General features: G+C 43.5%; 1 protein-coding gene across 1 annotated transcript in view; it reads right to left on the bottom strand.

Moving 5' to 3' along the window:
- The window catches only part of ZRANB1 (zinc finger RANBP2-type containing 1), a 37,600-nt gene that overhangs the window by 6,721 nt on the left and 15,611 nt on the right, over window positions 1-15,268 (bottom strand). Inside the window, exons 3-6 of the mRNA XM_023533767.1 lie at window positions 12,581-12,768; window positions 7,937-8,090; window positions 6,581-6,652; window positions 5,862-6,060 (exon numbers count right to left, since the gene is read on the bottom strand). Of these exons, the coding sequence (XP_023389535.1) occupies window positions 5,862-6,060; window positions 6,581-6,652; window positions 7,937-8,090; window positions 12,581-12,604 (449 nt within the window). The 5' untranslated portion in view covers window positions 12,605-12,768. The remainder of the gene's footprint in view (window positions 1-5,861; window positions 6,061-6,580; window positions 6,653-7,936; window positions 8,091-12,580; window positions 12,769-15,268) is intronic.

The following is a 15,268-nucleotide window of genomic DNA, read 5'->3' as shown; positions in this document are numbered from 1 at the left end:
AACCTGGTAGGTAATACTTCTCAAATTAACCTAGAGTCAATGCAATCTGTCAAAATCTCATGGGACTTTTTTTCAGAAATTGATAAGCTAGATCCTAATATCTATATGGAAATCCAAAGGATTCAGAGTAGACAAAAGGTTGGAAGACTTACATCCTCTTGAAACTGACCACAAAGCTACTAATCTTCCAGTCTAATCTACCAGTCTAATGTTGGCATAAGGACAGACACAGGAAGAAACAGAGCCCAGAAATAAAACTTTACTTTTATGGTCAAATAATTTCCAACACAACTGCCAAGGCAATTGAGTGGGGGCAAAGAACAGTCTCTTCAATAAATGGTACTGTGTCTGGACAATTAGAGATCTACATGCAAAACTGATGATTTTATTAGATCTTTATTACCTAACACCTTTAAAAAATTAGCTCAAAATGGATCATAGACCTTAAATGTAAAAGCTAAAACCATAAAATTCTTAGACAAAAACACAGGAGTAATACTTTAAATTTTTAAGTCTAAAACGACTGTGATTAATACGCTAAGGGTGCTGATGGGTAACGCAGACAGCATGAGCAGTGTAAACAGAGAGGAAAATCTTAAGAAAAACCAAAAAAAAAAAAATGCCAGAGATCAAAAACATGAACAGAAATGAAGAATGTCTTAGATAGGCTTGTTAGTGGATTGAACGTAGTTGAGAAAAGAACCCCTCAAGTTTCTATGGCTATTCTAGGTTGGTGTATTTTTCTCCTAACTTTTAAAATATGTCAGTCCAGTCTCTTCTTGACATTCAGGAAAAAAAGATAAAAAGAAAAAACCCTATTGTCAAGTTTCTATGACAATAGAAACTTCCAAAACTGAAAGAGAACAACACAGATGGACAAAACCAGAAGAGAATTTCAAAAACCATGGATGGGACAACTGCCCAAGGTGGAACATACGACATAAGGGAAATAACGGAGGGAGAAGAGAGAAAGTGACACACTGGAGACAACAGTAACTGAGAACACCCCCAAGTTAATAGCAGACCCAGCACCACAGGTCCAGGACGCTCGGAAAACACTGAGGGCAAATGCCAGAAAAACTAGACTCAGACAAATCATATTCCAACTACAGAAAATTAAAAGTGAAAAACCCCTGAAAAGAGCCAGAGTAAAAAAAAGACCTTGCCTAAAGAGGAACGAAGATAAGAATTACATCTGATTCCTTCTCAGAAACCATGCCAGCAAGAAGAGAATGGAGTGAAACATTTTAAAAGTTTGGAAGAAAAAATAGCAACCTAGAATTCTGTACCCTGTGAAATTATCCTTCAAAAGTAAAGGAGAAATAAAAGACTTTCTCAGACAAAAATTGAGAAAATTTGTTGCCATCAGACCTGCCTTGCAGATATGCTAAAAGTGCTTTAGAAGAGAAAATATAAATATAGATCAGAAATTTTGATCGACATAAAGAGCATCAAAGAAAAATAAGTGAAGATAAAATAGAAACTTTTATTTTTCTTATTCTTAAATGATAATCTGTTCAAATCTAGCAGATAATCTGTTCGAAATAATAACAACGTTTGATTATGTATGCTTATGTATATATCAAATATATGTATATGCTTATGTATGCTCACGTATAAGTGAGATAAATGACAGCAAAAATAGATGCTGGAAGAAAGAAGTATGATTATTTTGTTATTATAAGGTAATCGAGCAATGCATGAAGTGGCATAGTGTTATCTGAAAGTGGATTCGGATTAATTGTAAATATGTATTACAAATTCTAGGGCAACCACTAATTAAAGTAAAAAAAGTATAACTGATATGCTAAGAGAAAATGGAATCCTATATAAAATACTCAAAAACACAAAAGGCAGAAAAAGAGAGACAAGAAGAACAAGGGCAACAAACAGAAGAGCAGCAACTAACACAGCAGGTATCGATCCCACGGCGGCAGTCGCCACACTGAACGTTAACGCTGAGAGCACCAAACGCGGCACCAAACGCGGCACCAAACGCCGACAGGAACGTGGAGCCACAGGAGCCCTCCCTCCCTCCCTGCCGCTGGGAATGCCAGTGCTGCAGCCTCTTAGGAAGGCCCTGGCGGTTCTTACAAAAGCAGACAGACTCTAGCCACAAACCCCAGCAACCATGCGCCTTGATATTTATCCGAAGGAACTGAAAACATGTCCACACAAAACCTGCACGCCGACGTCATTCCAGCGGCTTCCCCCGTAACTGCCCAAGCCTGGAAGCAACGCAGATGCCCTTCAGTAGGTGAGTGTGTGGACAGACTGTGCTGCATCCACACAGTGGAATATTATTCAGCACTGCAAAGGGTGAGCTGTCGTGCCATGAAAAAAACATGGAGGAACCCTGAGGGCATACTACTAAGTGAAAGAAGCCCATCCGAAACGGCTGTGTACTTTACATTTCCAACAACATGACATACAGGAAAGGCAAATCTGTGCCAGTGGTCGCCAGGGTTCAGGAGGAGGGGAAAGATGAACAGGAAGAACACAGGACGCCACGACAGCTGACAGCCAGAGTGATGCCATGGCGGCAGGTACACGTCGTTACACACCTGTCCACACCCACGAACGGGCACTGAGATGAGCCCCAATGTCAACTATGAACCTGGGGTGATGACGACGTACCAAAGTAGGTTCATAATGGGGGTTTATATACGTGTGGGCGGCGAGGAGAATATGGCAAATACCTGGACCTTCCTCTCAATTTTGCCGTGAACAAAAACTGTTCTAAAAAAATAAAGTTTTTAAAAATTTATATATAAACATAATGCTAAGCTACAGATAGTTCTACAAAATAATATTTCTAAAAAGATCTTCTGAATTACTGATTCTTTTCCCTATTTACATTAATTACTCCCATTTTTGTCTGAGAAACTGGATTAACATCTCAATTCAAGGCAGGTACAACATTCAGCCTTGAGAACTTGAGTCAGCTTAACCACAGGTCTCGCATAGAATCGCCACATAAAAACAGCCTATCTGGAATAGGGGGAGGGGTTAAAGAAAATTACTTTCTCAGTTCTCATTTAGATATTTTCTAAGAAAACATCTCATCCCAGCTCATCTGGATTCTGTGCAAAGGGCACCTTGGCAAAGAACTGCTTAAGGAGGACGTGACACATAAGAGACGTGCCGGCTCACCCTCTCCCAGCCGAGGGCAGGGCCCCTCATGCCACTTTCCAGTAGTCAATGATTTCAGGCTAATATTTTTGGCCCATGTCACTGATGCCCTGAACCGATGGCCACAGCACTTCCTCCCTGCCCACTCCCACAAAAATGCAAGGATGTCTGTGTGATCACTGCGATTCACGCAGCTTCCTATGCCACAACTAATGCATCAGGCGAAGATCCCAGAGGCAGGGATGCAGGGGGTGGAGCCCAGGCGCACTGTTGGGGAAGCCTGCCCACATGCCAGCTCCAGGTCCGCACTCCTGAAGCAGCCTGTCAGAGTCGAGGCCTCTGATACCAAAGGAACTGCTCAGGCCACTCCTGCCAGGGGCTGCACATGTGCGCCCCACACAGTTCCTCTCGTTCTGTGGCGACTCCCCATCCAGACCTCTTACGACCTCAGATTACGGTATTTTTTCTCCCTACCTCTATACTAGACTTTTGGGACTAACAAACGACTCCAAACCACCTCAGAATTCCAGTCCAATACAATCACTAGTGGCAAATCCAATCCAGAAATCACCTACTGCCAGCTTTGAGAAACAAGCAACATAAGTCCCCAAACTATTATTATTAGCCACCAATGTCCTTTTTAAAAAGCCTTTGCAATTAGGAAAAATAGGTATCACCTGCAAAAATTTACAGTGCTCTTTCAGCCCCACAAGGTCAGGACACCATCACCAGAGAAAACACTCTCGGGCTGCCTTTTCTTCTTATTATTATTATTATTATTATTTTATTTTATTATTTTTTTTATTTTTACATTATAGTTATCATTCGCATGTAAGTGGGGCTGCCTTTTCTAAGGGACTTGTGATTGTGGCAGATTTACCAAGGTCCAGATCTGGCTTTCAGGACGAGAAGCTAGGCCTCCTCCACACCCAGAGACTAGGCCTGTCTTTCTGGGGCAGAGTCACATCAACTAAACCTACAAGGCAGACCTGTAAAACCACAATGCCCAGACACCCTGCCACAGGAAGTGAACCGCTGTCATCCTCAGCGTAGGCAGGCCCGTCTAGACGGACACATCGTCATGGGGATGTTGCCTGGTGAGCATGCAATCTGATCAAGAGAGGTTAGAGGGACTGAACATTTAAGCATCAGGATTCCCTATCCACCTGATGAACCCACCTCACAAAAGGAATGACCTCGCTCACGCTGCCAGACCATGCCGCAGCAGCCACCTCCACTATAAAAGGCACAAAGCCCTGTTCCCGGAGCCGAGGCTGTGGGACTAAACTACCTGTTCTGAAAGGCAGGTTCTTTCTTCAGCTGTTATGCATCCAATCAGGTCCCATCTAGGCTTGCCAACCAGGGAGGTTTTTTTTTTTTTTTCAGGTGCCCACCAATTTTAACTCTATTACATTATGCTTTGCTCTATAATTAAGCTCTCAAGAAAGCAATTATATTGCTCTTATTTTCAAATTCTAGAGCATACTCTCGTTCAAGAAGTATTTACTATGTACAAACTATCTGTCAGGGTATTGTAGGCACTATACCTTCCACACGAAACACAACGAAATCTCCCGTGGAGTTTATAGTCTAAAAGACTTCATGCAACCTTTAAATACTGACAACAAAATCCACAACAAGTGCTCAAAATTTTTAAAAGGACACTAGGACAGTAAAGTAATTTGGAGTAGGCCATCATCATTGTGGTAAGCATTCAATTCGGTGTAAGAACAAAAAAATATATTTTGATACTGATATAGAGAAAATAGTACATTTTTAAAGGACTTCTGCTACCTATTAAGTTCAACGATGGACAATTTAATTCAACCTCAATTTTCTCATTTGTAAGATAACTAAATGACAATGTATGTCTGAAACCAAGAAAATACCGTAAGTCAAACAAACGTAAGGACCAAACTACGGATTCACAGAGCACAGTCTTCACTAAGGCACAGTCTTCACCTCCAGTGACAGATACCTCAACGGTGAGTTTGCAGTTCAAGACTAGTCCTACACTCAATTGGATGCTGAATAAAAGATACATAATAGGTGTGGTTGTGTGCACACATGTGCACAGAAAGGGCATTTCTGAGACCACTGGAAAATGTGACAGGGCCGTATGCTACATAACTGAGTCAACGCTGATTTCCTTAGAAGTGGAAAAGCGGATGTGGCTGGGCAGGAGAATAGCCTTGCTCTTGAAAGGTGCACACTGAAATAGTAAAAGGCAAAGCAGCACGCGGTCTGAAACTACCTGGCACAGAAGAACGTTGATGCGGAGATGGAGCACGTGGGAAATGTTAACGACTGGTCAGTCAGATGAAGGAGATTTGGGGGTCTCTGCTGTACTGACATTTTTACTTTTCTGTGGGTTTGAAAAATGTGCAAAATAAAAACATGTAGTCTTAAGACTACCTGCCTCGGAAAAAAAAACTCGTAATACAATGTTAACATAACCTCTTAAAAGCTGAACAAAAATATGAAATTATAACTACTCAAAGTATGAGCAAAGACCTTCATATTTAAGGCCACTACGACTGCAAATGTTTCTATTTTAAAGTGCAGTAAAGGAGCATATAAACCATCGAGATGTTCGAAGTGTCTCAACGTTCAAAACCAAAGCTATTTTTTCCTTAGCGTCCACCGAAAGGGTGACCAAGTGTCTCGCCACTATCAGGCGGGACGCGGCAAGGCCGCTAGGGACTGCACCAGGGGAGGGCACCGCTCACCAGTGCGAACAGTCATGCAGGCTGTCGTGCAGGGCCTTCCGAAGCACCGAGTCCTTGTCATAGATGCCCCAGGTGGCCTGCAGCACTGAATCGAGTAGGCAGTCTCCTGCGGTCCGGTTCCAAAGCGCATAGAGCCGACTGTCCAAGCGGGTAGCCAACTCCAAGGACCAGTTTATAATCGGAGATTCCTCTTCTAACTCTACGTGAGGGATTTAAATAGTATGTTCACTTTCACACCTATACAACTATGGACGACTGTGGAAGTAAGAACCTATTCTCTAGATGTTAACAGGTTTATGTCCAATTTACTAGTAAACACCTAAAAAACTGTGTCATTTGAAATATTAACCTTTTGAATAGTCCAAACTGCTTGTGGCACTAGGATAATTTACTCAACTTTTAAATTCTTTACCATTTATTTTCAAAAAACTTTTAATATGAAAATGTACTCAGTCTGAAAGCAGAAAACCTAAAAAAACGTTTATACCTTCATTTGTGCAATCTATCACAGTTCGGAGCTGTGAACAAGCGTTTTTCCCCAGTTTTACCAAAATATAATTAACAGCATAATACAGCACTGTTCAAAGGACTTTACATTTTTAATTTAAAATAAAAATAGAACGAGTTGACCATACACTAAACTACTCCAACCCTTACAAAGCAAAGCAACAGGTGCACTGAAATCGGTGAAGGTCAATGACACTCAGCTCCCCGCTCACCTTTCTGAACATCCCTATCGAGCACCTCATCGAATAACTTTTCTTGGACTGTTGGAGGCAGGTCTTCGATATCTACAAAGGAAAAAAGACTTAAAAGATCTTCTTATAACTCGTATCAAATGGCCATGACATATACTTTATATGTCTGAAAACTTTCATATTAATTAGACCTCAATAAAGATCAAATAAAAGGGAAAAAGAACAAGATGACCTGATATTCATGCAATTTTTTGTCTGTTCTCCCCAGAGCCTCAACCTCTGCTCAGGCCTGTGGTTTTCAGACTTTGGAATCTTCTTATAAAAATGAGTGAACCGCAAGCTGTGGCACACAGGCTCTGTTTCTGTCATCTTCCTCACATTCTCTATCCTCTATTCGGTTCGCGGAGTAAAAACCATTGGCCTTAAAAGTTTTTACATTATGTTTTAAGCTATTTTTGATTAAAAATAAAAATCTAGTCACCACTTAGGGTAAAGCTTAAATATATAAAGCTTTTAGAAGGCTTTATATATTATTTCCTACCATATGTAAATGCTCCTGTTCATATCTGAATATAAAAGCTCAGAACACTCAGAGCAAGATGGAAGCCTTATTTTAGAAACTTTTGACATTTGGTGCATTTATCCAATGCCAACTGATAAAACCATCCTAAAAGACATTTCCGATTATCCCTGAATTGAAAAATGAAAAGCTGCTTCACAAATATCGTAAAAATTAATGTAATGAGTAAATAACGTCAATGATACTTTCAAAAGAAGGCCAGTTTCTTTGATTCAAATAACTTGATTCTTCCCACCAAAAGCCCATGTTCTAATACTACCTCCTAATGCCTGGTAACCGACAGCTACCTGATTTCAAAATAACGGGCATGAAAAGAAAAGAAAAGCAGCCTGATAATATTTCAAAATAAAACCAAAGAGAAAAATAAATGGGTAAAACAGATGTTTAAAAACATCTGAGAGGGGCAGGGGGAGGTAGATAAGGGGCTAAAACAGATGGTAACAGAAGGAAATTACACTTTGGGTGGTGAGCGCACAATGCAATATACATGACATATTACTGAACTGTACACTTGAAACCACGTAATTTTATTAACCAATGTCGCCAACAAAAAAACATTACCTGAGGCCCACAAAGAAGTCAGTTACTATCAGCTGCCATCTTCCTCCCAGACCTAACATCAGTTTACAAGTAGCTCTTAACACTGGTCACTTCCAGTATAAATAAGGTAGTCAAGTAACAAAAAAATATGAATTAACATAACGGTTATCTGCTTTCTAACAGAAACATGATCACTCAGACATGAAAATAATTATGATGAAGTGGAAATTCCTCTTCACACTGAAATGGGGAGTTACCTGCCGGCAAGGTGAATGTTACAAGGTCAGTCAGAAAATAGCAGGCGAAGTCCCCCTTCCTCTGATGCAGAGAGGCCGCCACCTCTCGCCGGATCTGCTCGGTGAGTTCAGGACACACCATTGCTGGAATACACTTCGCTGCTTGTTGAGACACCTTAAACACAAAAGAAACTTTCCTCTGCATCTCATTTATCATCAATGGAAGCGGAAAACAGCAGTATTTTAAAGAAATTACCAAAATTTCCCAGTAAGTCAAAGTGGTGGGTTTGGTTTGGTTTGGTTTCATTTTAAAATCACATGAGATATTGGGTATTATTTCCCTGCCATTGGAAGTATGTATCAGTAGGACTTTCCAGGAAAAGAGCCATAAAAATGCTTTACCCTCTGACTCAGTAATTCTTCTACTTAGGAATTTATCCAAGGCAATATACAAAGATGCACATAGAACTTTATATAAAATGGTGTTGTTCACACACAGTCATCACTGGAGGGGGAAGACAGAAACCAACCTAAATAAGACCAACCCTCCTGCCCCAATAACAAACAGTCTTTAAAAACGGAATTCCAGCTCCCGGAGAAGGAGCCAGAAACAAAGATTATTCTCCAGCTCTGCTAAGAGTATTTTTAAGTATCCTTACCTGGAGTAAAGAAAACACGATGTTTTTAAAGGGTCAGTTCCCACGGACCTCAAATCCCTCCCATTTTTAAGAGCTCTGAATTTCAGAGAAGTCCAGAACAGACGACGACCCCTCCCCTCGCGGAGTGGCGTGGGGAACGGAGCGGAGCGGACGTGCCGGCGGAGGGGCACCGCCACCGAGAGCCCAGAGGCAGGCGACGGGCGGGCCACGGCTAGGACAGTCCCTTTTAAACGATGAACAGCAAGGAATGACGCAAAGGCATTATTCTACATGTAGGTTACATTCCTACATGTAAGAGCTAAGAATTCTGAAATCAAAGTTAACTCTCTGCTAGAGAGAAAATGAATCTGGTGTCAGTCCTGAGTTACTGAGCTCTGTTCTCGGCTGTCACTCGCCTGCAGCCACTAACCTAACGGTCACAGCTGGGGTTTGGAGCAGATCTTCCAACGAGCTACTCAGAATAAGTTTTATGGATAACGTCATCCGCATAGTACGTGTGGACAACTTAAGTGTCATTGCCACGATGGTAAGGAAACAGTTTCAAAAGCCCTGCGTCCCCAACGCAACCATCAGGCGTGCTATTCTGAAAACCCCCACGTGAAAACGCTGTCTACCCAGCTCCACTGGCCAGGATGACCAGCAACAAAGAAATTCTCACAGCCAATCTCTGTGAACCCAGCTCCACTGGCCAGGATGACCAGCAACAAAGAAATTCTCACAGCCAATCTCTGTGAACCCACTCTTGAAGCAACTCTCAAATTACAGAAAACCAAACAGTAAATATTTCAGAATAGAACTATTTCTCACCAGTGTTAAAATGGATCCCAAAACTAAATTCAAAATTAGCTTATTCCAATGGCTGACCCTCAGCCCCTTTCCAAAAACCTGGGAAGATTTTTCCAAAAAAAACTTGGACTGAAACCTGAGTATTGCAAACACTCCAGCAGAAACCTTACGCTGGTCAAGGACCTCCACACCGCCCTCCTTCCACCACGCCTGGAAGCGTGACTGTCCCCGAGGCCTGCCCCTCGCCTTCTGGCCTCTTTGACCGAATGATTCTCCTTGGCAGCTCTTAACTTAGGGCCCATATACTTGAATAGCAATTTCATTTTAATTTAAATCCTTCATTTTCACTAACATTGTGCCTATATTTAAAATGCGTTTTCTTACACAGCACAAATTTAACATTTTGATAACTACATTTCGATATACAGTTGACCCTTGACATGGGTTTGAACTCATGGGTCCACTTATGTGCAGATTTTTTTCAATAAATACTATAAGTATATTCTCCCTTCCTTTTAATTTTCTTAACAATTTTTTCTCCAGCTTACTTTATTATAAGAATACAGTTTATAATAGACAAAACATGTGTTAATTGACTGCTTATGTTATCTGCAAAGGTACTGGTGGTTAAGTTTTTGGGGAGTCAACAGTTATACTTGGATTTTCAACTATGTCAGTGCCCCAAACCTCCACATTAAGGATCGACTCTAACCGATTTCCTTAGCAATTCTATTTATTTTTATTTCATGCATTTAAAAACAATATTTTGAAAAGGAGTCCACAGATGCCACCAGAGTACCAACAGGGTCCATGACCTAAAACCCAGGGTCCACGAAAACCCCCGCCGTGGACTCATACCCCCGAAACCCAGCGCTCTCCTGACCTCGCCCTAGCGTCCTCGGCTCTTGCTCTCTCTGGAGACACGGGCAGCCCTTGGTCCCCCTCCCCCGTCCAGCCTCCCTGTTGGCCCCTTCAGGTCTGTCCTGTGTGGTGCCTTCGCTTCGCTGACACTAAATTCCATTCCCACTTTGTTCTTTACCCCCGCTCTTCCAGCTCTCCCACGCTGCACCGGGGTTGGTCTACGCATCCCACAGAGCATCCCACAGAGCATCCCACAGAATGTGGCAAAAGTGATAGATGTCCCTTCCTGAAATGGGTTACACGTAACTGCCATTCCCATCTGAATCACTGTCTCGCATCTTCCTCTCCCTCCTGGAGGGAGCTCCCACTTCAAGGGCAGCCCCATGGAGGGGCACATGACGAGGATGTGAGGCCTCCTGCCAACAGCCACCTGAGTGCACTTGGAACCAGATTCTCCAGCCCCAGTCGAGCCTTTTGACAACTGCGACCATGGCCAACAGTTTGACTGCAACCTCCAGGGCCCTTGAGCCAAAAGCACTCAGCCAAGCTGCTCCCAGATGCCTCACCCTCAGAAACTGTAAGACGACAATGATCTGTTGTCTTACGCTGCCGAGTTTTGAGGTGATTTTCTGCACATCAATAAATAATAAATAATAACACTGGGGCTTCTATTGTCTTCCCATTGCTTGTCCCCAGATTGCTCTCAGATGGCTGGTGACTTATGTCAGCCCCTCTGGAACCTTTTCACAGTCCCCTGCCAGCCTCAGGGGACCCTACAATTCCCCCAAAGACTTGAGCCTTAGTTCACAGCTGCCTCCTCTACCCTATCTCCCTGCTACCACCAACCATAACCCCACAAGCCTGCCCCCCACAAGTGGGCGTCACAACACAGGTGTAGCCAGACCTCAGACACTGCAGAAATGACCTCGGACTGTGCCGCCCCGTTCCAGAACTCACGGTCCTCTAGTCACACTGCTGCCTCTCAAGTAGCCCCTTCCCCCTGGGCTCACTCAGGGAGCGTGCCCTCCGTCTTCATCACGGCTGCCTCCCAGGGCCCCCCTTCCGAGTGTCAGGTGCCCCTGGCCCCACTGGGACCTCCCGAAACGGAACACGATGACCAGCCACCCCAGCTGCACTTTCTTAATCCCCACAGTGCTTTGTGTGTGACGGTTCCCAAATGTTCGCACATTCGAACAAACATGCACAACCATACACAGAAGATGCACAATGACAAAATCCGAATCCACAACTGAGCTGACTCTCTTCCCTTTCACCTTATTTCTGATCATTTAAAAAAATTATCAATATAATACAGTCGCATCCTGAACGATTCATTTGCGACCTCTATCATTTGTAACGTCTGCCTAGTTATCTAAGCCAGAAACCTCAGAACCCGCTTTGCTCCCTATCTCCTTACTCCCCCATCTACCCACTTAATCCTGACGACCTAAGCTACAGAACCGCCCCGACCAGCCCGCTTCCTTGCCCTTCCATCGCCACTGACTACTGTTGGGGCAGAGCCCCTGCCAACATCACTGCAGCAACCCTCCTAAGCAGGCCTGCCCCTCTCCGACCAGCAGCAGCCAAAACGCGATCAGGTCCTGTCACTCCCCCGTTCCTGTACCCGACACTTTTCAAAGCCTTTCTACTACACCCAGAGGATCTTCAAAATCCTTGGCCTAGAAGATCCTTCACATCCGTCCCCCGCTTCCTCTCTCTGTTCTCGATCACCATCACGGCCATGCTGGGTCACCTGCAAGTTCCGGAGTTCACCACAAAGACCACCACCCTGGCCAATGAATCCATGCTTTCCTCAGCTACCCCCTCGCCTCACCCACTTCGTGAGGCTAACTCCTACTCCACCTTCAGATTTTAGCTAAAATGTTGCTTGCTCTATCTAGGTAAGAAGGTAAGGAATCTCAAAACTCTCCAGTGCTCCCACAGGTCCCGGCACGCACACCTAGAGAGCACACACCGCACAAGACTTCCTGTGCATCTCTCCGCTTCTCTGGGGACTCGCCGGAGGAGCAAATGTCTTCACAGACGTGTCCCTTTTTAGCCCAGTGCCTGGCACATCATAGGTACTCAACAAGTATTTGTTAATGGAATGAATGAAAGAATGAAGAAATGACAGACACATCCCAGCTTTTTTAAGCAAATATGATTCAAATATTGTGGCAGAATGTCCTGTTTGAAAAGCACATACCCTTAAGGATTATATACTGTTGAAGTCTCTTAAGTTTAAAATAGTTTTTGACAGGGGACAGAAGCATCTCAAACATTTCAAAGCTGTTTGGAGAAATGAAAATAAGAGAACACACTTCCTTTGTGAGGAAGGCTGGGCCCGCGGCACACCCACCTCCGTGAGCAGAATGGCCAGCATGTCCTGCCGCTGGAAGCGAATGGCCAGATGCACCAGAGTGTAGCCCACGTCGAAGGCGGACGGGCGGTTCAGCAGGCGCACTTCGTCTGCCGTGAGCTGGCGTGCGATGTCCCCTCCCGATGACTTGTATGCTTCTATAGCAGCTAAATCCCCTTCCACCACCCCTAAAACAGGCATCGAGACAGAGAAGAGATTAATTTTATTGTTCTTCAAAAAGAGTAACCCTCTAGCATTCACTCTAAACTCCAAGCATTTCTCTGTGCTTCCCGGATCCTAGGTATCATTTAAATGTCCTAGAGAATATAAGAGAAATTAGTGTCTCTCCCTCCCTTAACTTTCTTTCCAGAACAGACAGCCTCGTCGGGCACTTACCTTCACATCGTGCTGGCTCCATGCTCTGGTGGGGCTCACGAGAGCTATTAGGATAGGTTACCAGGATCGGAGATCAGTAACCTGGTCAGAGACACCAGACGTCACAGCAGACACTAAGCCCTGCCTGGCCTGCTGCTGCAGAGGCCGAGGAGACAGGGGTGTGCTGCTCCCCGCAGGCACCGGCACCCTTGTCCTTTACACGGCATGTTTAAAGCCAAATCAGAACAACAAACGCTGGCCTTCCACACTCCCGCTCAGCTTTAAGACAATTCAGAGCAATTAAAACTAGTTTCATCATAAGTAAACGCAAGTTTTCTGATTTCACAATCTCTCAGAGCCAAGTCTTCATTACACCCATTAAGAATTACTAACGCAGTCAAACTCAGATGATTTTGAACAACAATATGCTAAAATAAAACATTATAACCAGTTGGGGGTAGACAGATGAAACAAGTATCGTCTTTTCCAAATCCATAAAGAACTTTCCATTCCCACTAATCTTAACACAAATGAATGTCAGGTTAAGACAGTGATGCCATTTACTAAGCAGTACAGTACATCTATAGATAATAAACAGCCTTGGCAAATACTGAAGGTGTTGCTTAGCTTCGAATGTGCCTGTATTTAAAAAACAAAACAAAATAAAACAAAACAAGACCGTAGGACCAAATAATCTTAAGTGTTTCCTAAGTTACATCAGGAAATGTTTGTTGGGAAAAATGCTAACACTGAAAGTATTCCTAGTGTCTTTTTTAAAGCATTTTTCATTGCTATCTTGAAATAGGAATTAAATAAGAACTATGCCTTAGAGTATGAGAGATTGGTACAATGCAAGAGACTCCCCCACCCCGCCCTCACCCCCGTTATTAAAAACAACACAGCTTTGAAATGATAATTCAAATTTCCACATTCGCTGAGAGGACCATGTTAGGTGACATGAGAAACACGAAGACAGCAAAGATGCGATTCCTAAACTCGAAGCGGTCCCTTCATCCCATTTGTGAGCCACAAAAGGCCAGCTTCGAAAGTTTTCGTACTCTGGGGTCAAAGACCCTTTCTGGGAATCCTAGATTCTCTCCCCCAAAACATGACCCCTGCCCCAGCCACATACATGTTTCAGGTTAAGAATCCATGGTATCGAATGAGAATGCCTTCTCAAAGGCATTTTTATTTTCACAGCAGTGTAAGTTTAACATGTTCTTCACCCTAAACACCCAAGACCAGCTGGAACCCCACCTCCAATTACAAAAGGGCTTCCAAACACCCTTGTGAGGCAGAGCGTCCTGGAGAAGCCAGGCTCCAGGGCTAGAACCACAAGCGGCTGGCACGCGACGAGGAGGGTGAACCTCCTCCAGAGGGCAAGACTTAGCAACCGCGCTCGACGTGCTCGAGACGAAATGACTATGGTTAGAGAGTCGAGTACGAAAGATCGCTAAAATTTCTGCTTAGCTGGTTTCAATGGAACACATGAGAATCTGGTAGCGCTCATAACTTTGTGAATAATTTATTGTTTTTTTATTTTTTTGGAACTGGACGTGCCCTACTCGATTTCCTCGTGTGTATGCGGGACTTCCTCACGAAGGCAGCTGCTCCACTTCAGCCCCGTCAAAGCTCTAACTGTTCGGGGGCATCAGGACCACCGGTCCCAACGGCTTTTAGCTATAACCTAAATGTACACATACATAAATTTCTTTGGATGACTTAAGAAATGTTCTATGCACGTCCAAAAATAACCCAAGGACCAAAAATATCTCAAGTTACCTGAAAAGAAAGAGAGACCTGCACGGAGCTTGTGTATGTGTGCGTGTATCACGCACACGCACATATATTTATTTTCCAAAGACAAAGATGAGGTAATGCAAAGTTAAACACCAACTATTTTCATTCTTTTGACTGGAGTAACGGGAGATGGTCTAAATCCCCGTCTTCACTATTTTTAGCTAACCATTTAGCTGATGTTTGGAGGAATCTCTTCTTAGAAATTCTTGCTGAAGGAAATTCATTTCCTCTCTGTTTCTGAGGAATTTCTGTAACTAGGAACTGGAGGGGGGTGCAGGGGGGACGATGACAGACCAGATACACAACAAAGTGAGCAAGCTGAGCTTAGGAGTTACGATTTACAATGTCATCCAGTCTGCTTTTAAAGAAAGGGTTTTTTAAAAATGTAAGCAGAACGTCATATGGCGAACTGCACGGTATGTGAATTATATCTCAATAAAGCAGGTACACACATGCACATAACACACATACAGGATTTGTACGTGGCCTAATCCTATCTGCCAAAAACAATTA

Source organism: Pteropus vampyrus, unplaced genomic scaffold (assembly GCF_000151845.1).
Source record: "Pteropus vampyrus isolate Shadow unplaced genomic scaffold, Pvam_2.0 Scaffold111, whole genome shotgun sequence".
NCBI classification, from domain to species: domain Eukaryota; kingdom Metazoa; phylum Chordata; class Mammalia; order Chiroptera; family Pteropodidae; genus Pteropus; species Pteropus vampyrus.
Note: the sequence above shows the minus strand (reverse complement) of the source record. Positions and strands in the feature narration are given on the sequence as shown.